Here is a 22824-nt window from a genome sequence, read left to right on the forward strand (position 1 = left end):
AGTATGCTTTTGCCCTGCGTTTGCTGGTGACCGGTTCAGGGTGTACCATGCTTCTCGCCCACATAGCGGGGATAGGCTCCAGCACGCCCGCGATCCTAAATTGATGGATGGATGGATGGAATGCATGTAAAAATATAATTTTTCAAATGACAGACAAGTCCGACCTGGGATGCATGTTAAATATTGAACTGTACAGGTATCTTCGGTTTACAAAAGAACTCCATACTTCCACATGAAACACTAGGCCATAAATATAAAACAATCCAATGGAAAACAGCAAATATGGCAGTAACTGTGCATTCTTTGATGTGCCGCATGACCACGAATTTGTACACCGCTGCACACTAGTTGATTGCATGCCAATTTATAAACGTGTTTGTATCGTTGAAAACAGAGAACCCCGTCATGTTTGAATTCCTGTCCGCGAACCACCATGCATGACCAATGTTTGGGCCCTGACCCATAAGTTGTGAATCATGTCTATATATTTACAAAAAAACACACAGGGCAATATTTCAAGTGTATTTTTTTTTTTTTTTACAATCTAATTATGGCTTACAGGTAATAAAAAAACTAATTCAGTATCTCATAAAATTCAACTATTGTTTAAAAAAAAAATCAGTATTTTAAACGAATGGTTTTGCACTCTTATCACCTAAGTAACTTGAAACACCTAAAATGACTAATCCTAAACCTTTAAATGTTCTCTAAGTCTCATTCAGTAGCCTTCACAAACATGGGGAAGACGGCTGACTTGACAGACGTCCAGGAGACGGTCATTGACACTTGACACCCTCCACAACGAAGCCACAAAAGTATCCAAGCAGTGGGAAGCACATTTATATATTTATAAAAAAAAAAAAAAAAAAAAAAAAAAAAAATTGGAAAAAAAGTGTGGTAGAAAACAAGTTTGTGAAGCAAATTCCATTCAAGAATTTGGAAGAGCTTCACAAGGAATGGATTGATGCTGAAGTCCATGCATCAAAATACTCACTCTGCATAGACAGACAGATCAAGGAATTTGGCTACAATTTATTATGTCAAGCCACTTCTGAACCAAATCAAACATCAGAAGCTTTTTACAATGGCAAACAACACATTTGTAGTCTTATTTTTAGAGGAAAGTAAAGTTTTCATTAAATCTCGGGATCAATGACACACACTCAGGAGGAACAATATAGGTACAAAATCCAAGTTGATTAAATTCAAGTGTAATTTTTGCAGGCAGTGATGGCTTGGGTGATGTCATCTGCAGGTATTGGTCCACAGTGTTTTCTGAACTCCACAGTAAATGCAAAGTATTTACCAGGAAATTCTTAAGAGCACTTCCTGCTTCCTTCTGCTGACAAAATGTGAAGAGGCTGATTTCATGCACCAACAGAACGTAGCTCCTGTCCCCACTGACAAAACTGTAAAGCTGGTTAAACAACCAAGATATTGCTGTGATTGATTGGCCATAAAACTCACCAGACCTGAACCCCACAGAGAATAAATGGGTTAAGGCCCAAAGAAATATGAGCCACACCCGATTGAATAATTCAGACAAGCTGAACACTGGTATCAGAATTAACCTGGGCTCCAATAATACCTCATCAGTGACAGTCTGCTTTGCCAGATGCAGCAGGCATGCCAACTAAGTACTGACTGGATGCATATAAATGCACATAATTATTAGAAGGTCACCATTTCTCTATTTAAAATCAGTGATTGGCTCTGATTTTCTACTTTTTTGAGAAGGTAAAATTGGGGGGTATCTGTAGGCTATGATCAGCAAAATTTTAAGAAATACCCTACAATCTTAGAACATTTACCTTTTGTAGTGTATCTGAGTTTCACCTTTTGAATTCAACTACTGAAATAGTTTTCCATGACATTTAATATACAGGTGCATCTCAATATTTTACAAAGACGATCAGTTATGACTGAAACTTGTGATTATTATTGTGCCTGTAATTTACAGTTGTAGAACTGCATTGCATTTTACTTGGAAATATTTTGGTTGCCTGATTTATCTTTGTGTTTTACATCTTTATCATGCAGTTGTTATATCCCACTCAAAAACACATCGTAAATTAACATCTCCGATTGTCAATTAAAATGTGCATTATGACCTTACAAATTCTTTTTGACACAGTGCTATTAATGAATCAAATTATATTGAGTTGTATGTGAATGTGTGCCTATTACCCATCTTGCTATTACAATTGTTTCTTTTTTTTTGTTAAACTGTATTGTCTGAACTAACCATTCACAACATTCAAATGGTTGGTGACGTGATCTTTCAAACGAAATTAAAATTCAAGGACAGGCAACATCTAAGCAACAAGCCTTATATGGATCGCATTAAGGATCAAGACACACCCTAAACCAAACTTGTCTCGTGTAAATTACAGTTTGATTACAAAGATATCTGTGCAACGATTGGCTGGAAAACACCAGATGGTGACCAAGACAGGATAAATGGACTACTGTTTACAAAGATCCAAATGAATCCAAAACAGGACATGATCAACTTCAATTCCTTGCAACAATAATCTGTCTGATGGAATGTTCTTAGAAAATGCTCAAAGGCAATCCACTATGAACCTTTCACCCTTTCAAATACCAAATAAAGTGCAACCAGTCTGGTCAAACTTAAAAGAGGCACGGTTACATGTACATACATTACAATTTATTAGGGATACATTTTCTTGACTTAATTTATTTAGTTCGAGACAAAGCAAACATTTATTTGCATTAAGCAGCACTTTTGTGTGCTGCAACAGATACTTAAAACAAAAAACATATATTTGATATGACCTTTGACACGCAAAGTGATTCAAATAATCTAAGAGAAATTGAGAATTTGCTATTTGCACACTGGAAAGGTCACACGAGTCAAGACGGAGAAAAATAAAAGCAGGTGAACATTTGGAGCCAGACATCGGATGCTGACAGCTGAACTGGAATGTCTAGTCAATTCCATGTGTTCCGCCATGGTAAAGCAAAGCAAATGTATTTATACGGCGCATTTCACACACACACAAGATAAATCCATGTGCTTTACATGATTAAAAGCATTTAAAAACAAAGACAAAAAAAACAGCCTATAAACATTTAAAACATTCATTCATTCGTCTTCTGTACCGCTTATTCTCACTCGGGTCGCGGGCGTGCTGGAGCCAATCCCCGCTGACTCTGGGCGAGAGGCGGTGTACACCCTGAACTGGTCGCCAGCCAATTGCAGGGCACACATATATATAAAAAAAACATTCACACTCACATTTCCACCTACGGGCAATTTAGAGTCTTCAATTAACCTACCATGCATGTTTTTGGGATGTGGGAGGAAACTGGAGTACCCGGCGAAAACCCACACGGGCACGGGGAGAACATGCACACCACACAGGCGAGGCCAGATTTTAACCCGGGTCCTCGGAACCGTGAGGCAGATGTGCTAACCAGTTAACCACCGTGCCACCTACATTTAAAACAAAGAGAAAAAAAATAAAAGTACAATTAAAACAGCGTACAGTGCAAGAAATTTAAAAGGTTTAAAAGAGGAAAATGTTCTTAAAACCATGAGAAACTGCATTTAAAAACATTCACACTTGGTCCTGACGTCACTTCTGTTGGCAACTTATTCCATTTGTGTGCAGCATAATAACTAAATGCTGCTTCACCATGTTTGCTTTGGACTCTGTGCTCCACTATTTGACTTGGGTCTGTCGATCTCAGAGCCCTACTGGGTTTATATTGCATTAGCTTTTATTTCATGTATTCAGGACCTAAACAATTAAGTGATTTATAGACCAGTAGCAGAACTCTACTCTAAAAGGTGACTGGGAGCCAGTGTAAAGACTTTAGAATTAAGAGTAATATGCTCTGACCTCTTTGTTCTGGTTAGAACCCGAGCTGCAGAATTCTTAGTTAGTTGGATGCTCGTTGGGGAGTTGTTTATGCTCGTTGGGGAGTCCAGTCAGAAGACGATCAAGTATAATTGAGATCAAAGTATGGATGAGCTTCTCCTGGTCTGCTTGCCACATGCAAGCCCTTCACTCAGGATATGTTCTTCAGATGGTAGTTTTAGTAATTGATGTGATATGACTGCTGAAAGTAAGGTCGAAATCTATCAGCACACCAAAGTTTCGGACTTGGTCTTTGGTTTTTAAAGATAGTGACTCCAGGTATTTACTAACTATCCTCTCTTCTTTATTGCCAAAAAACAATTCTCAGTTTTGTTGTGGTTTAAATGAAGAAGATTTTGGCTAATCCAGTTATTTATCTTTTTTAGACAGTGACACCACACCTCAATTGAACTGCAGTCATCTGGAGACACTGCTAGATGTAACTGTGTGTCACCTGCATAGCTATGATAGTCAAAATTAAAGTTCTGAAGATTTTGACCCAAGGGTAGTATATACAGGCTGAACAGGAGGGAACACTTCCAATGGTTACAACATAACTCTTTTTCTCCAGGTAGGACCTGAACCATTTAAGAACTTTCCATTTAGTCCTACCCACGTTACCGACCTGATATTATACGATATTATGATCGACCGCATCAAAAGCCACACTGAGATCCAACAAGACCAGAATTGACACCTTTCCAGAGTCAGTATGCAACCTTATATCATTTAGCACTTTGATAACAGCAGATTCTGTACTGTGATGAGTTCGAAAACCTGATTGAAATTTGTCAAAAAGTCAATTTACGTTCAAGAAATTGCTGAGTTAATTTAAAATAACAATCTTGGCTATGAAATGAAGATTTGAGATGGGTGGATAGCTTGCTAACATGGAAGCATCCAGCGTTCTATTTTCTTAGAAGAGGCTTAATGGCAGCTACTTTGCAATAGCTTTGAAAAAGTCAGATCGTATTTAGTCAAGACAGCTTGTTGATGGTTTCAGCTGCTGAACCGTTTTCTCTACAGTGTTTTGGTCAACTATCAAATTTTGACATGTAATAGAGTTTTTGCTGTGTGGCTTCAGATGTAGTATCATTTTATCATTTTGCTGATTTGTACTTATATTTAACATGATGGATTGTATTTTTTTCCCACTAAAATAAGCAAATTCATTGCATTTATCTGCTATTAGGAGTTCTGGAGCAATCTGATTCAGGGGGGTTGTGAGCTTGTCAACCTCAACAAACGGAGTGCGAGTATTATTTAAGGTCTTACTGATGATTTCAGAAAAATGTTGCTGTGTAGCCTTGACGAAGCCTTGGTTAAAATTACAAAGACTTTGTCTGCAGTGGTCATAGTCAATTTGGAGTTTAATTTTTCTCCACTTACGTTCTGCGTTCCTGCACTTTGATTCAGAGGTCTTTACCATCATTGTGCTCCTCCACAGTGTTCTAGGTCACCTCAAGATTGTCTTAGTTTTAATAGGAGCGTTGTAAGGTGGGATGTTGACAGGTCTATGTAGAGCTGGATATTGGCATTCATGACATTTGTGATTTTCCAGGGTAAATTATCCAAAAGTTCAACTGTCTCAGGGGATGTTGTAAGGTGGTGGGATGTTGACAGGTTCATGTAGAGCTGGACACAGCCAGTTTTTTCAAGTGGTCCATGAAGACCTGCAGGCTGACGTCATCAGTAAGGATCGGCGCTCCAGTCTCCTGGTGTTACACACCAAACAAAGATGAGGAAAACAGTGGTGAGTGACGCCTGCCCCCTCCCGCATTACCCATATTCACCACATGAGACACTTTATGCTGCACATCTTCCTTGATTTGGCAAAATGGAGATCAATTAATTTTCTTTGCCTACTCTCGATTTAGGATAAGAGGTTAGGTAATATAATACACTGAATTTATTGACATCTTTACTTTGAAGTCTCTGGGTCTAGACGTTTCTGTACTTCAAAATCGTTCAATTGAGGAGGGGTGGAGTCATTTAGGAAATGTAAGTTTACCAGTTAAATGATCGCTCACCACCCTGTCTGTGCCTGGCTGCATGGGTTTTCTCCGGGCACTCCGGTTTTCTCCCACGTCCCAAAAATGCATGATAGGTTAATTGAACTCTAAATTCCCCAGAGGTGTGAATGTGAGTGTGAATGGTTGTTTGTTTCTGTGCCCTGCGATTGGCTGGCGACCAGTTCAAGGTGCACCCTGCCTCCCGCCCGAAGATAGCTGGTATAGGCTCCAGCAGCCCACGACCCTAATGAGGAAAAGCGGTTAAGAAAATGGATGGATGGATGGATAATCGCTTTCACAAATCTACTCACTGGATTAGTAAACACCCATCTATTTTTGTGATAATGACTGTTTTAGAAAATCTATTTAGCTTTATTGCAATATTTTTTCATTTGCCGTGGGACGGCAGTTGCTTATCTGTAAGGATGAGAAAGGGGGTGACGGGGGGTGGGGCGTGGGCATTGAACCGGAGGGACACGGTTTGAGGTCTGCTTAGGACAAAAATAAAAATGGCAACGAGAGTTGCTGGTCTACTTCCTGACTACAGTCGAGGTGCCGTCAATAATTGCACTAACTCCATTCCCCCTACGTGTGCCCCTTTTATACAGACTTCTCCCCTTGCATGCTTGCATGTGTGAGATCTGCTTCTCTGTGTGGTGTGCTACACAGACAAAGCCACTTGAGGGAATATAATAAGTACAATAAAATTCATGTGTCTAACTGTGCGAAAAATGTAATAGTTGAGCACAATTTACCTAATACAGTGAACTGGGGGAGAGCCCTGCCGAGAAAGAAAATCCGAGAATAATCGACACCCACCCCAAAAAGGTTTGTAATTGCCTACAGATGCCAACGATGGAAGCAAAGATTTTTTTTACATGTTTTTTTTTTTTTTTTTTTTTAAAGACAGTGACCTAACTCCATGGGGCTCCTCAATTCAAAGTTCCTCCAAGATGCCAAAGCAATTATTTCTTTTCATACAAGAGATGGCTTTGGGCTGATCACATAAACTGCGAATAGTTTTTCAGCAAATAGCAGTGGAAAGGTTTCCCCCCCAAAATCTGCTAATAGATGAATTCACAAATAACACGCCACGAATGTGTGGTTTGATTGTAATCAAAAGCACACATCAAGAAGCATCAATAAATGAATTTTTTTTTTTTTTTTTTAATAAACATAGCATATAGAAATGTACCTGTCCCCAGGCGTAGAGGTTGTTGTGGGTCTGGGAAGGGTTGACCTTCGAGAGCAGGAAGCGGGCTTGAGAACCTCCATGCTCTGTATCGACGTATCGTGGCATGGGAAAGCGCGTCTGCAGGATCTCCTGCGCGTCATCCAGAGGTGCTTGTAGCAGCTGTTTAAAGTTTTCATACTCAGCCATTTCCTGGTATCCTGCCTTTCGCCACTGGGCTATGGTCTGGGGACAAAAAGGAAACCAGACACAGCATAAGGAGAGAGCGAGAGAAAAAAAAAAAAAAGCCAAACATGTTATGTGTGTTGGCACGGTGGATGACTGGTTAGAGCGTCAGCCTCACAGTTCTGAGGACCGGGTTCAATCCCCGGCCCCGCCTGTGTGGAGTTTGCATGTTCTCCCTGTGCCTGCGTGGGTTTTCTCCGGGCTCTCCGGTTTCCTCCCACATCCCAAAAACATGCATGAATTGGAGACTCTAAATTGCCCGTAGGCATGACTGTGAGTGCGAATGGTTGTTTGTTCCTATGTGCCCTGCGATTGGCTGGCAACCAGTTCAGGGTGTACCCCACCTCCTGCCCGATGACAGCTGGGATAGGCTCCAGCACCCCCGCGACCCTAGTGAGGAGAAACGGCTCAGAAAATGGATAGATGGATGTTATGTCTCAAGAAAGAGAAATATTAGGCACCCTTAAATGGAATCACCTGCCCAAAATCAAACTGTCCAAAGCAGAGACACTTTCAAACGTGGCCTTTTGATGTCAATTAAAAACATCTGACAAATGCTCACAAGCATTGCCTTTATAATTCTTAGTCCTATCAGAATAAATCCAAGCAGAAGAAAGCATTTATCTGAATACCTCGCCATGGTAGATAACAAGCTGGAAGAAGGTGTCCATCAGCAGGATTCGATCAGGCAGAATGCTGCTGCTGTCCAGGAGTACAGGCTGAGAGGGAGAAAAATCAGTGATGTTTTTTTTTTAATGACAACATTTACATGGAGCTCCACACCTCACAAGGCTCAGTGGTCTAAAATGCACAAGGCTGACCTCAGGTGGGCCATAAAAGGAGTACGAGTAAAGGATGGGCTGGATCATGATGAGCGACTGTGTGAGGTCCTGCCTGACGAAATGGTGCCTGTAATAGGAGGACTCATCTGGGCTGTTGTTAAACACCTGCAGGAAGGGCGACCGCCGCAAGTGGAACATAAACTGCAAGCGAGAAACAAGACATTGTTACAAAGTTATTTCTAAATTAAGATTGTCACATTTATGTTCAATGTTGTCGTTACACACGTACTTTTTGAGATCCAATAAATCGCTATAACATTCTGGCAGTGTTTTTAATGTTATTTACTGTCCATTTACTTACAACCCCAATTGCAATGAAGTTGGGACGTTGTGTTAAAACAGAATACAATGATTTGCAAATCATGTTCAACCTATATTTAACTGAATACACTACAGAGACAAGATATTTAATGTTCAAACTGATACACTTTATTGTTTTTAGCCTATAACCATTAACTTAGAATTTTATGGCTGCAACACGCTCCTAAAAAGCTGGGACAGGTGGAAAAAAAGACTGAGAAAGTTGAGGAATGCTCATCAAACACCTGTTTGGAACATCCCACAGGTGAACAGGCTAATTGGGAGCAGGTGGGTGCCATGATTGGGTATAAAAGGAGCTTCCCTGAATTGCTCAGTCAATCACAAGCAAAGATGGGGCGAGGTTCACCTCTTTGTGAACAAGTGCGTGAGAAACAGTTTAAGGACAATGTTCCTCAACGTACAATTGCAAGGATTTTTTTTGACTTGAGTTTGTTGTCACATTTCTGTGGGGCCAATTATACATTACTCCTGCACTCACTGTAGTTGCCTCGCCACGCTGCACTATTTGCATATCTGTTGTTGAGCAATACTGGCCACTCATGCCAGAGTGGCATCTGCTCCATTAGCACACTTATTGAGGAGTATCTGCAACATTTGCACAATCAACATTGTCCCAGATTATCGCACGACTCGTCACTTTAAACTGCATACACTCCTTGAAGTCTCGGCGCCCTTTGCACAATGGTCATTGCACCGGACTATTGCAATATTAGTCATTCGAACTACTCTAAGTGCTAGAGGACTCTGCATCTTTTTGCACAATTGTCAAAAAAAATACAAAATAAATAAATGTACCGGCATTACCAGATAACTAGCAACCCTTTATTGCTCAGTGACTTTTTTTTTGTCAATGTCTTTATGTCTCAAAAGTGTTCTCTGTCAATTGACTGTCTGTTGTCGTACTAGAGCGGCTCCAATTACCGGAGACAAATTCCTTGTGTGTTTTTTGGACATAATTGGTAAATAAAGATGATTCTGATTCTGATTTATCAACAACACCCAGAAACGCCGCCGGCTTCTCTGGGCCGAGCTCATCTAAGATGGACTGATGCAAAGTGGAAAAGTGTTCTGTTGTCCGACAAGTCCACATTTCAAATTGTTTTGGGAAATTGTGGACAGTCTTTTTTTTCCACCTGTCCCATCTTTTTTGAAACGTGTTGCAGCCATAAAATTCTAAGTTAATGATTATTTGTTAAAAACAATCAAGTTTATCAGTTTGAGCATTTAATATCTTGTCTTTGTAGTGTATTCAATTAAACAGGTTGAACATGATTTGCAAATCATTGTATTCTGTTTTTATTTATGTTTAACACAACTGCATTGGAATTGGGGTTGTAGATTAGGACTTTGAAATCAGTCAAACACCTAAATAAATACATATCTGACAATCAAATATATCTTTGTGAGGCTGAAAGTATTGGATCTCATTTGATTGCGCGGTCGTCCCTAATTTAGAGACCAATGAGTATATGTTTAACTCCTTGCATTAATAATTTGCTTTTGTTTTACATTAAACTTGTACATGCATGTAATGTACCTGAGGGTAAAGTGACAGGGACTCTGACAGCTTGAAAGATGTAGGATCATCTTTATTGAATTGACCAAACCTCTGGCACTGCAAAGACAAAAAAAATAAATAAAATAAGATAAAATAAAAAGAGAACCACAGAGCACATAAGAGATTAACAGTGCAGTGTTCTTCACATTATGCAATGCGTCACTCACCAGGCGAATTAGCTGCCTGTCAAGCCACCGCAAGACATCAGGCCCCTCCTCCGACTCTGCTCGGAACACTCCCAGTCGAGCCATGAGCACAGCGGCGGCTTCTTGATCGAATGATGACTCAATATGCTGAATTTGGGATTGTGCATCTGCCCAGCTTGGGTGGAAACACAAATTAGAAGAGGACACTGTGGGTGCAGTTGAACACAGGTGTGGCGCAGGTGACACTATGTGTGACTTTCTGACAATTGTCAGACTAATTACAATACTCAGCTGCTGACTAACAAAGTACGCTTAGATAAGAACATCGCATCCACTCAGTTACAAAAAGCTTTCTTACTTCCTTGCAATTGTAGTGACACGTATCCTTCTCTGAGTGTTGGAGTGCTGGTACTGGGTTACAAACTGGACTGCTCCTCGGCCGCCCTGTGGGACTGGTGCATTGTGCTGCACACACAAAACATGTGAGACACAAGACTATTGCTTATTTCTTATACGCCGCTCCCTATTCTAAAGAAGGAGAAAGCACACAAGTATAAACTTGCTAAATAACGTCACTAATGTTATGTTTACTCAGTCAAAACTAATAAACATTCATTTGCTTGAGGCTCAAGCAAATATGTTCTACCTGATTCACCACTTCAAAATAAATGCCCAAAGTGGTGGAAGGGTTGAGACTGCACACTTTCCACTGGGTTGTGCCACCAACGCCCATCTCCTACACAAAACAATTAACTGTTAAGAATGACAGTGAGTCCACAAATAACAATGCAATACAATGACATACATTCTCTGATACACAGGAACCCTTTGAGTTGAGCGATACACAAGGTCCGATAGCCCCGCAAACCTTCAGCTCTCGTGTAGTCTGCACAGACGGAAAGACACTTTTGTTGAGCTTTGACATATATGATCATGGACATCTATCCCCTGATTAAACATCATCATCATTATTATTCACTTCAACATAGCTTGCACAAAGAATTATTTGTGAATTGTGATCCAAAATTACTTATTTACCTTGACCTCCATGATGCCTCCGAAGACCATGCGGAAGTCACCATTATAGTCTTTGTTGAAAACTCTCTGGAACGTTTGCTTGAACAAAGAGGTATTGAACGAGTCTCCCATCACTATGTGTCCCCTGAGAATACAGCGAAACATTTGTCATGTTTTCATTGGCTATCATTTCACTCGTTGCAGTTTACAATGCTAAGGACCCAGACAAATAGTACTGAAGGTGTAGTCCAAGACTGCAAACTTAAAATGTATGCATTTATTGTTTGGTTAAAGACTGCATGTTTTTTTTTATTTACATTAATACAAAAAAGAGACGCCCTGCGATTGGCTGGCAACCAGTTCAGGGTGTACCCCGCCTCCTGCCCGATGACAGCTGGGATAGGCTCCAGCACGCCCGCGACCCTGGTGAGGACAAGCGGCTCGGAGAATGGATGGATGGACAAAAAAGAGACATTGTCCATCTTCTGTTCTGTACTCTGCCATTGAAGCAGAATACAGAGAGCTCAGCTGATTGGGAATTTTAGCATGGAAAGTCAACACTTGAAGCCCAGCATCAATAAAACCAAATCATTGCAAGCCATAGACAGCAGAATAGAATGGATTGTAGGTCACAGTACTTGTTTTCTCCTGTTGGCTGTTAGATTTAGTATTACACTATATTAATAAAATTTAAGTGACTGCCATTCAAAAAAGAGCACTCATGTCTTTGATCATTACTGCATGGTAACATTTTTCAAGAAATGTGGAATAAGTTCACCATAATGAGGAATTATATGGGGTAAATTGAGCTCAAAATTTGGAAGTGTGATCATATTGATATGATCAAACTTCAAAATCAAAAGTCCAAAGTGGACTTTACAGCTAAATTAAACTCAAAAAGTTACTGAAATAGCTTGCTAAACAAGAATGGATCACGGAAGGAAGAACAGAATTCCCCTGTTTGCTTAATGCTGTGAACGTAGGACTCAAATAAACAAGCCCGCACCCACACGTTTGCCTGTCAGGTGCTGACCTACCCAGTGAGATTAGATAAACACTTCATTTCCAGGAGCCCAGTCTGGTCCAAAGCACAGGCGTAGATATCAATACTGTGGCCATTTACTGCTGATCGGTTGGCTAAGGCTTCATAGTACTGCATGTCAGAAAGAATATGAAGACAGTGCGAATATTGTTTACTGTATATTGTTTCGTCCAAAGGAGGTTATCATTGAACACCATTAGCCATGCATTTGCTCACCTTTGTAGCCTTCTTCAAGTGGCGAGCATTATCCTTCTGGATGTCATGCCAGGAACGGATGGGGGTTTTCAGCTCATCTCCCACTACCATTCCGGGGCCCTGAGTGGGGGGCCCGCCGATGAACAGCATCACACGAGCACCCGTATTGGGGAATGTGCCCTAAGAGATAATTACAACACAAGTTAAAGACTCAAGTACAATCAACACAGTGATAACAGTGAATATGTGCAGCGAACATTTTTTTTGTATAGCTTTTTATGGGTGACAATGTTTTGTATTATGTTTATACAATGCAGCGCTATAGATGTGCACAGGTATTTCAAGTTTGCAATTAGAAAAGGCAATCTATGATACAAAATAAGTGCAAACAAACACAAACAACATAACTGACATTTTAATACACTAATATAGTTTTGACCTTATAAGCTCCTCGTCCTGGCTGACGTACGTAGTAACCGATCCATTTCCGGTTTACATGCGTGTGCTTTTGTGTAGCTAGCTGTTCTACTATTTTCCCTCTAGACACTTTAAATTACCTGGTAATTTGCTGTTCAGGTTGCTCTCCGCTGTTACAGCCAGAGTTATAAAAATGTACTATACACCTAAGCAGTAAGCACTTATTTCTGGTGTTTCACTTCTCAACATTTCACATTAGGTTCACGAATAGCTTGTGATTTCTTCTTACTCTGTGTGTAACACACTTAGGTGAGGATTAGTTACTCAGAGGAAAGACTCTGGACTGCGGAAGAATAGTGTTTAACCATGCCACAAGTGCTGCTTGTAGCTGGTGCGGACTCGGCGCAAGATAGCTTAGGAAGCCACGTAGAATTACCCCCAACCTGCGAACAACCAGGAAAGGAGGGAGGATGGATGTACACAGTTTCTTTAAACCAGCTCGGAGACGATTGGTTTCTGTTGCCTGTTCACGAGTAGCATGCTGCTTCTGCTTAGTGAGCTTGGGGGATACTATACAAAGTATATTCTGGATCAGTTGAAAGCGCTGCAAATTGTGCAAAAAAACAAAAATGCAGCTTTGGTGATCACACGATTGCGTTGTCTGAAATCAGGATTCGGATCTAAAAACGTTAATTTGTTTCACCCTATATTTAATCCATTTTCCATCCAAAATAAGTTGTTTTGATAGGCAACTTTCCAATCAATGTGACAGTGTGTTGAAAGCAAGGTCTTTTAGGAAACCGGTTTAAGCATAAGTAGCCCCCAGGAATATGGGAAGATGTAGAAACATGCAATTCCAAGTTTAATTCGGTTGAGTCAGAATGAATAAAAGAAGAGCTCATAGTGGACAACAACTATTTTTAAGTGTAAGGGTAACATGCCTCCAGACAAACAATTCAGTCTAAAGTCACTGACAAAACCTAATTAATTTAATTTTATCAGGCCTCTTCTCTGAGCTAAAGGAGAGTATTTGGTTGCACTTGGTTTACATAATCATACATATTAGGGGATGATGACGGTTAAGTGGAAAAGACAGAAGGCAAACAGAACTGGCCTTTGAGCTAGGGAACCACATGTACTGTTTCTGGCACAAGATAAAGATTCGCTGTGTAAAGCAACATGTGGAGGAATCATCATAAAGAGTCTAAAGTTCAGGGCACATGGCTATTCCTTAAAATTTGCTGCTATTACAGTGATATCCAGCTAAAAGTAAAAAAAATAATAATTTTGCCCGAGATGAGATCACAATCTGTTTGACACTGCTTAAGAAAGAGGCAATTTATCATCTATTAAAAGTCTGTCCACTTACTTGACAGAAAAAGTAATAATAGTCAATAATCTCTTGTACTTACTTACATAGCACATCTCCACCCACTGAATTTTCGCTAAGCACTGTAATTGCGTCATGAAGTTGTATTTATTTTATGATAGATCACTTTTCAAATTGTGGCTTTTGGAATTAGGATGTTCTACCTCTAGGAGACCAACAGCGACAGACAGCGCAACACCGGTGGATCGGAGTGGCCTTTTACCCTGAGGAACGGGCCAGGGGTCTCGCTGAAGCTCCCCCAGTAAATCGGTCAGATTCATATCAACCTTGTGCACAGGCTGAAGGAACCTGAAGATGAAAGATTAGGCAGTCATTTTTAAAAAGTGTAACTTTTAGAAAAAAATTGCCATTCACTAACAAAAAGCTGCATAGGGATTTTTGCTACTCCATCATACCTGCAAGAAGATGCAGCATCTTGAGGTGCAGGAGCGCATCCTTGCGGTCCTGATGCAGAAGGCTTTGTTAAACCCAACATCTCCTGGTGGGGGGGGGGGATATATATTTTACTGTTTAAAATGTTTCATTACTAAAGTACTGTGTGAGTGGTACATACAATTAACAATGGCATTAAAGTCTCCTTCAAATTGTGTGTGAGCTCTGGGCATGTTTACAATGACTTAAATGTTTTAAAAGTAATTTGGCCCAAAAATATTTGGACAGTGACACAATCTTCATGAGTCGGGCTCTGCACGCCACCACATTGGATTTGAAATGAAACAACTACAACATAATTGAAGTGCAGACTTTAAGGTTTAATTTAAAGGGTTGAACAAAAATATATGATTAAACATGTAGAAATTGTAGCTATTTTTATACAAACGATCCTCATTTCGGGGGCTCAAAAGTAATTGTAATAAATAAATAAATAAACATAACCCTAAGTAAAATGTTCCTTCTCAATAGTTTGTTGAGAATTCTTTGCAGACAATGAATGCCTGAAGTCTGGAACCCATGGACATCACCAAAAGCTGGGTTTCCTCCTTTGTGATGCTTTGACAGGCCTTTACTGCAGCGGTCTTCAGTTGTTGCTTGTTTTTGGGACTTTCTGCCTTAGGGTTTGTCTTGAGCAAGTGAAATGCATGCTCGATTGGGTTGAGATCCGGTGATTGACTCGGACCATTGCAGAATATTCCACTTCTTTGCTTTAAAAACATCTGGGTTGCTTTTGCAGTATGTTTCGGATCATTGTCCATCTTTACTGTGAAGCTCCTTCCAATCAACTTTGCTGCATTAGGCTGAATCTGAGCAGAAAGTATCTATTTATAAACTTCAGAATTCATCCGGCTACTTCTGTTTTTTGTCACTTCATCAATAAACACAAGTGACCCAGTGCCATTGGAAGCCATGCATGCCCATGCCATGGCATTACCAGATAACTAGCAACCCTTTATTGTTCAGAGACTGTTTTTTTTTTGTCAATGTCTTTACGTCTCAAAAGTGTTCTCTGTCAATTGACTGTCTGTTGTCGTACGAAAGCAGCTCCAACTACCGGAGACAAATTTCTTGTGTGTTTTTGGACATACTTGGCAAATAAAGATGATTCTGATTCTGATCACACTGCCTCCACCATGTTTTACATGAGTTGTTCCAGTTCTCCAAACTTTCTTCTTTCCATCATTCTTGTACAGGTTGATCTTTGTCTCATCTGTCCAAAGAATGCTGTTCCAGAACTGGGCTGGCTTCTTCTGGTGTTTTTTTGGCAAAGTCAATTCAGGCATTTCTATTTTTGAGGCTGATTAATGGTTTGCACCTTGTGGTGAATCCTTTGTATTTATTTACTCTGATGAAGTCTTTTCTTTATGGTAGACTTAGATACTGATACACCTACTTCCTGGAGAGTGTTATTCACTTGTGTGGATGTTGTAAAGGGGTTTTTCTTCACCACGGAAATCATTCTGCGATTATCCACCACTGTTGTCTTCCGTGGACGTCCAGGCGTTTTTTGAGTTCCCAAGCTCACCAGTGCACTCTTTTTTCTCAGAATGTACCAAACTGTTGATTTGGCCACTCCTAACATTTGTACTCTCTCTGATGGATTTCTTCTTTTTTTCAGCCTCAGGATGGTCTGTTTCACCTCCATTGAGAGCTCCTTTGACCACAACATGCACGTTCACAGCAACAGCTTCCAAACGCAAACGCCACACCTGGAATCAACTCCAGACCTTTTAACTGCTTAATTGATGACAGGTTCACGAGGGAAGAGCCCATGCAGCCTTGTTTTTTTGCAGCCTTTTGAGTAAATTGTCCAATTACTTCTGGTACCTTGAAAAAGAGGCGGCTCCGTATTAAAGACCTGTAATTCCTAAACCCTTGCTCCAATTTGGATTTGGATACTCTCAAATTACAGCTGAGAGTCGGCACATTAAGCCCATATTGATTATATAATTGTATGCTGAATATGTTTTCGTGAACAGCTATAATAACAAAACTTGTGTCACTGTCCAACTATTTTTGGGCCTAACTGTATGCCTTTAAAGTCAAACAAAATCTAAGAGTGAAAACTGCTGTCAGACATGATGTCAGCTTAGTGCGACAGATGGCAGCAAATCTTCTGAGACCTCACCTCAGCGAGCATCTCAAGGTGTGTTTTGCATGTTCTCCAGCTTTTGTGTCACTCGTTACAACGAACATTTTAATTCATCACTCTCTTACTTCACCCACCTGGATCAGTTTGGAGGTGAGATCCTTGGTGCCTCTGAACACGTAACTCTTGGAGATCAACTCACAACTGAGCTCATGAACCTGGACCATGCGTCCAAAAGTGATGAGGCCCACTAAAGCGTTGGGAGGCAGAAGACTGAGGGACATCTGAAGGGATTCCTTCAGAGCCTGGAGGTCTTCTTCCTCCAAGCATGTGTCTACTACATAGAGGAAGATCAGTGGAGCTGAGGGTCCACGCTGTAAAGGGAAGAAAGTTGCATACAATTTAGTGGTGTTTCAATGCGTATGGTATGCTAATGTCCAAAATAGTATTTCGATGGTACACACTGTACTATCCCTAGGTCCAGGCCTGAGGTCAGAGTACAAACAAGTATGTACCTGTACTATGTACTCAATGGTGGAAAACTGGGGCATAAGCTCAGCTGGTTGGTTCACTTCTGATATTCCCGCATAGGAGGGAGGGAACTGCAAACATACAGAGGGATAAATTAACAAAACTAGTTACATAAACTAAAAAAAAAACAAAAACATCCTGTCATCACCAGTACTTACTGGGTTTCTCTGGAAACAGAAGTTGCAGGCCCAAATCTTTGCTCGGAAGTCAACTTGACTGTAAAATGCATTAAAAAAAACAAACATGCTTTTGCATCAAAATACAAGAGGAATCATGGGCAAAACTTTCTTTGGCCAATTTGGATGTCAACCTTCATGGCTGCTAGTTAATTACGAGTAAATACAGGACACAATAAACAAGCAAATAAGTGAACTAGATGATTTTGTCTGGCAATTCAAAGAAAAATGCATCCAAACTAATCGGGAGAAGCTTCATCATGCAACAAGACAATGACCCAAAACACCCTGCAAACACATCAAAGGACTTCATCAGGGGGGGAAAGTGGAACATCTTAGACTGGCCAAGTCAATCACTGGACCTTAACCCAATAGAGCATGAATGTTACCTCCTGAAGAGGAGACTGAAGGGAGAAACCCCCAGAAACAAACAAACTGAAAGAGGCTTTAGTAAAGGCCTGGAAAAGCATTTCAAATGAAGAATGCAACAGTCTGGTGAGGTCAATGGGTCGCAGGCTTGATGCAGTTATTGCAAGTAAGGATTATGCCACCAAATATTAAATGTTCTTCACTTGAAGTCAATTTAATCATGTCTATTCCATTAATTTTGCTAACTTGAAAAGTGGGTAGCTTCAAAGAACTGGTGCTCTGTCCTGTGTTGTTAAACACATCTAGATGTAACTACCATGAAATGAAAGCCGGAATTTGGTCTCATATTCATCTTTTGATCTGTAACCCAAATGTCTTCGGTATACAACAAAAACATAGGAATTGACCTTGCCCTTCCAATACTTTTGGAGGGGACTGTACTTTAAAGTGTATTACATGGAAAATGGAGGTTCATAAGTCAAATGTAAATGCCAAAATTCTGAATTCAACAAAGATGTTTGAAGAAAATATACATTTAGACTTGGTTGGTGCGGATTTACTTTAGATTTATGAGACTTTTTTGAAGAGTCAAAAAAATAAATAAAAATAAAAGTACTGTCATGCATCATGTCAAGTTAGCACTCAGCATATCTCAGGGGAGCGTGAAGTACTTTTTCTTTGTTATGCTTATTCCAAATGAGCAACCAGACTCAACAAGTAGACAGTAGAACATGATGAACAGTACAACGGAATTTACATGAAAGAAACTGACTCATTCAAAGCAGTAGGACTATCATGTCAGACTTTGCTTTTAGGTCTTAATATTAACAATGGTGAATTTATTTGTTGCTCTTGTAAAAGCTTTGATGACCAATCAAAAAAGGTCAGCATAAAAATGGTTAGCATACACTCTGACAGGTGTAACTCACCACAGTGGGTTGAGCACTGCCTTGCAGTTGGCCCGGCTGCACATGACTGGCTCATACTGGACCGGGGGTAGGTCAGGCCTATCCTTGAGCGGTGTGAAGAGGCAGGAGACCGGCACCACAAGCCTGGTTGCTTCTAGTCGGCTGGAGGGCCAGAGGTTCCAGCTAAATCTCACCCCATCCCTGTCCTCATTCTGCTGGATGAATTCCTGGTAGGTGGCCATCAGCAAGCTTCAGCGGAGCAAAGGGCCAACAGATGACAATGAGGAAGTCATGCTCACACAAAATCTGCTTCTGGTTTTATCTAGTCTTACATCAACAGTATAAAGGTCCTCGCAAAAGACTGTTTGAATTACAATTCAATAATAATTTGAAAATGTGACGTACAAATGCATCACCAAGAAACTTGACCTACTAGTTATGTTGAGTGTGTGGCCATTTGCATAATGATCTGTCTCCACCTTTGCTTGTATTACTGTAAAATTATGCAGTTTGATCAACAGTGTGTGTAAATATATAGTACAAAAAATACTTGTACACAAATAAAAATGGTACCTAAAGAATTGTCTAAAAACAAACTGTTCTTAAGGATTAAATACAAATGTATTGTACCCAAGTTAAATACAACTAAACTGTAATTGTATTTTAGTTTGCATCTTCCTTCAATTTCTTAGCATTGGTTGATATTTTCATTCATTCCAATAGGTTTGACTGTATTTAACGTTTTAAATGAATTTGTTTTTATTTCTATTTAATTCAGTGATTATTTCGCTTTACTCCAGAGGAAGCCTTTGTAACATTGGTAATGAACAAGTTCTGAAGGATGACGACTTAAATTTAGGTATCAATATTAACATGACATACAATTGGGTAAGACCTTTTCAGTTTTCATTCATTGACGACATCGTCTGCTCATGAAAAGATCAACATAACTTCAGCGGTCTGTGCTTAAAGTGAGATTGATTACATCACAACGAATGAAGGGTGTAATATATATAGATAATGGTCTTGATGCGTTTTGAGTATAAGACATCTGACAGACGAGCACAAAGTAACTACAACGTGGTACAGTAATTAAATAAAATAACGCGAAGGGGATTTCTTTTACCAAAGTGCAGTGCTTATCCATGAGGCAGCGAGAGAAAGCTGTTAGAAGTTTTCACCTGACATTTGCCAGGGACCGTCTATACGTTACACGATCACTGCTTTTGGTGAAATCACTAAAAATCAATGAAAAACATTTTCTCATTCTGATTGCTGTAGTGATTGGCAATGGGAAGCCACTACTTACTGCAGGTAAGATTTTAGCTGATATCTTGCATTTTGGTTCAACTGTGTGCAAATAATTATCAAAAATATTCACCAAAAAATCAATAAAAAGCACTTTTTCTCATTCTGATTGCCATAGTAGTTGGCACTGCGAGTCCACCACTTACTACAGGTCAAACTTTGCTGATGTCTTGTATTAGAGAGAAACTGGATGCTAGATAGAAACTGGATGCAATTTGGGACGAGCAGAACCCTTCCTAGAGCTGGCTGTCCGGCCAACTGAGCAATGGGGGGGAGAAGAGTCTTGGTGAAAGAGTTAAAGAAGAACCCAAAGATCACTGTGGCTGAGCTCCAGAGATGGAGATGGGAGAAAGTTCAAGAAAGTCAACAATCATTGCAGCCCTCCACGAGTTGGGGCTTTATGGCAAAGTGGCCCAACGGAAGCCTACCGAGAGGCGGGGTACACCCTGAACTGGTCCCGGGGCTGCGCTCCATCCCTGGTTGCCGGGTAGGTGCCCGCTGGCCTCACTCCAGGGGCCTCGTCCTTGTCTCCGGGTGGGGTCTGGGGGATGTGGTGCTGTATCCTGGGCCTGTGTCCTCCTCTTCCCTCTCACCGGGATGCTGGGCCGTGGTCTTCGCCCCTATCTCCTTCGGGCTGCATGGGGCCCCTGGCTGACTTGGGGCCTATGGTAGGGTGTCAACGCCTCCTATCCTGGACGGGCCTGCCTTCTGTGCCCTGTTCTGGTTGCTAGGTGGTGGTCAGTGGTGGCCAATGAGGGGGTTCTCTGTGGTCTCACAACTCACAGGTTCTTACAGGTGTTTAGACACTCTAGAAGGCATCGCACCGCAACACTCATCAGTAGCATTGCCTTGCTCATTTCCCACATCCTGTCCTGTCCTTTCTCATCTTGTCCTATTGGTTAAGCTGTTGCATATCTCACTGGGTGTAACCCCTGTTCACAAATAAGAAGACGATATGACTTTTATAACATTACTTGTAGTCAAATATCTAAACTCTCTAACTATTGTTCTGCTGTGGTTTGCACCCCTGTTGCCCTTGTCCATTCTGTCCCTCGGTCTATTACCTAAAACCCTTTTCTGTCCGGCTGAATTTTCAATAAACATCAGAATGATTAAAAAAAAATAATTGAACAAGCAGAAGAAGCATTTCAAACTTCCCTGTTGCACAATAAGGGTTATTCTGTGCTGGAACAGTTCCACCACAGAAGGCATACAGATCTACCATTCAGCTTGGCCACGCAGCTGAACAGGTTAAAAAAAAATAATTAAGAAAAAAAGAATAATAATAATATTGTAAATATTTTACACAATTAATTGCACCCTGTTTCACTACAATGCAAGATTTCTGCAAAATTTGACCAGTAGTAAGTAGTCGACTCCCATTGCCAACTACTACAACTATCAAAATGAGAAAAAATATATATATTTTTTTGGTGAATATTGTTCAAAATCAATTGCACACAGTTTAACCAAAACGCAAGATATCAGCAAAATTGGACCTGCGGTAAGTAGTGGTAAATAGTGTTTTCATTCATTTCTAGTAAATACTTTAGATAATTAATTGCAGTTTAACCAAAATCTAGCATCCAGTTTCTCTCTAACACAAGACATCAGCAAAGTTTGACCTGTAGTAAGTGGGGGACTCTCAATGCCAACTACTACTGCAATCAGAATGAGAAAGTGTTTTTATTCATTTTTGGTGAATATTTTTGATAATTATTTGCACACAGTTGAGCCAAAATGCAAGATATCCTCAAAATTTGACGGGTAGTAAGTAGTGGACTCCGACTGCCAACTACTACAGCAAACACAATTGGGGGGGGGGGGGGCACATTTTATTTGATATAAGATCATTTGTTAGACATTTATCACCCCGGGATGAGTAATTTGTAGATGGTCCCTAACACAGAAATAAATCTCATGGAGAATTAAGAGCCGTTATTGTTATTGCATATACGTTTGTAGTGATAAAACTCCAGCTGCGAGTTTTTCATACAGACTGTTTCCGAAATTGTCCTCCACATACTACACGTGATATAGTCGAAAATGTAGCTAGGAGGCCGAGTACGAGCGTGCGAGAACTGAATGTCAGGCGAATATCAAACATCCGGCCAACTTTCTCTCGCTATACGATGCCACGTACGTATAGAAGCCCATCAAAGCTCCTAACATTATAATTGAGCCAACGCATCGTCTAACATTTCAACCAAACACAAACGTTAGCGCGAACATAAAAGGCTTACCGTGAACGATGTATACTTAGAATTAGTAAAGTAAAATAAAGCGTTTTCTATCGGTGTCTTACTAACACGACCGGTAAACCAACGTTACGTTTAATGGCTAGCCGGGTATGCTAGAAAGCTAACGGAATTTAGCATTAACCCACATTCTGACAATCCCTCCAGTCCCCTATATGTTGTATCGTGGATTAAATACATACATACGCTTACCTGCAATATCAGAGTGACGTCCGAATCAATGAGTGTTTAAGTTATTATCAAAAAACATATGGAGCTAGAAAAAAATTAAAATAAAAATGGGAGCCAGGCACCGGTTTGTATTCACTGTTAAGTGACGTGTTACTCTAAGTATCGACGGCTCCGATTGGTTCTTATTTCAGTGACGCAAGAGGGCGTATCCGCACGCATTCGGAACAGGAAGTTTCCGTCAACGTAATGTGAGTGTTGATGGTGATTCCCGTTTTATTTGGAAGTCGCAATCTCGATTTTTCAGACAGTCAGCAATGCATATGGCAACCTCTGAC

The 22824-nt window shown here is 40.4% G+C and overlaps 1 protein-coding gene across 1 annotated transcript; it reads right to left on the reverse strand.

Moving 5' to 3' along the window:
• Nucleotides 1-1092: 1092 nt before the first annotated feature.
• On the reverse strand, nt 1093-22636 carry sec23b (SEC23 homolog B, coat complex II component). The gene is made up of 19 exons (XM_061679786.1): nt 22511-22636; nt 18774-19001; nt 17458-17515; nt 17284-17370; nt 16906-17142; nt 14640-14722; nt 14388-14532; nt 12459-12617; nt 12238-12353; nt 11222-11345; nt 10989-11069; nt 10830-10919; nt 10542-10648; nt 10205-10358; nt 10017-10094; nt 8138-8299; nt 7949-8035; nt 7095-7316; nt 1093-5602 (listed from the first exon to the last, which is right to left on the reverse strand). Exons 2-19 carry the CDS (start codon nt 18992-18994, stop codon nt 5513-5515), a joined length of 2301 nt encoding a protein of 766 aa, XP_061535770.1. The 5' UTR covers nt 18995-19001; nt 22511-22636; the 3' UTR covers nt 1093-5512.
• Between the last annotated feature and the right edge of the window lie 188 nt (nt 22637-22824).

The sequence above is a fragment of the Phycodurus eques genome, chromosome 6 (assembly GCF_024500275.1).
Source record: "Phycodurus eques isolate BA_2022a chromosome 6, UOR_Pequ_1.1, whole genome shotgun sequence".
In the NCBI taxonomy this organism is placed as follows: Eukaryota; Metazoa; Chordata; class Actinopteri; order Syngnathiformes; family Syngnathidae; genus Phycodurus; species Phycodurus eques.

Excerpts from the sequence above, each read along its gene's own strand:
- sec23b (XM_061679786.1), bottom strand. The coding sequence starts at position 18,994 with ATGGCCACCTACCAGGAATTCATCCAGCAGAATGAGGACAGGGATGGG. Across the intron at positions 17,371-17,457 it reads TCTGTTTCCAGAGAAACCCA|TTCCCTCCCTCCTATGCGGG; the intron begins GTAAGTACTGGT and ends GTATGTTTGCAG. Across the intron at positions 5,603-7,094 it reads ACCTCTACGCCTGGGGACAG|GAGACTGGAGCGCCGATCCT; the intron begins GTACATTTCTAT and ends GTGTAACACCAG.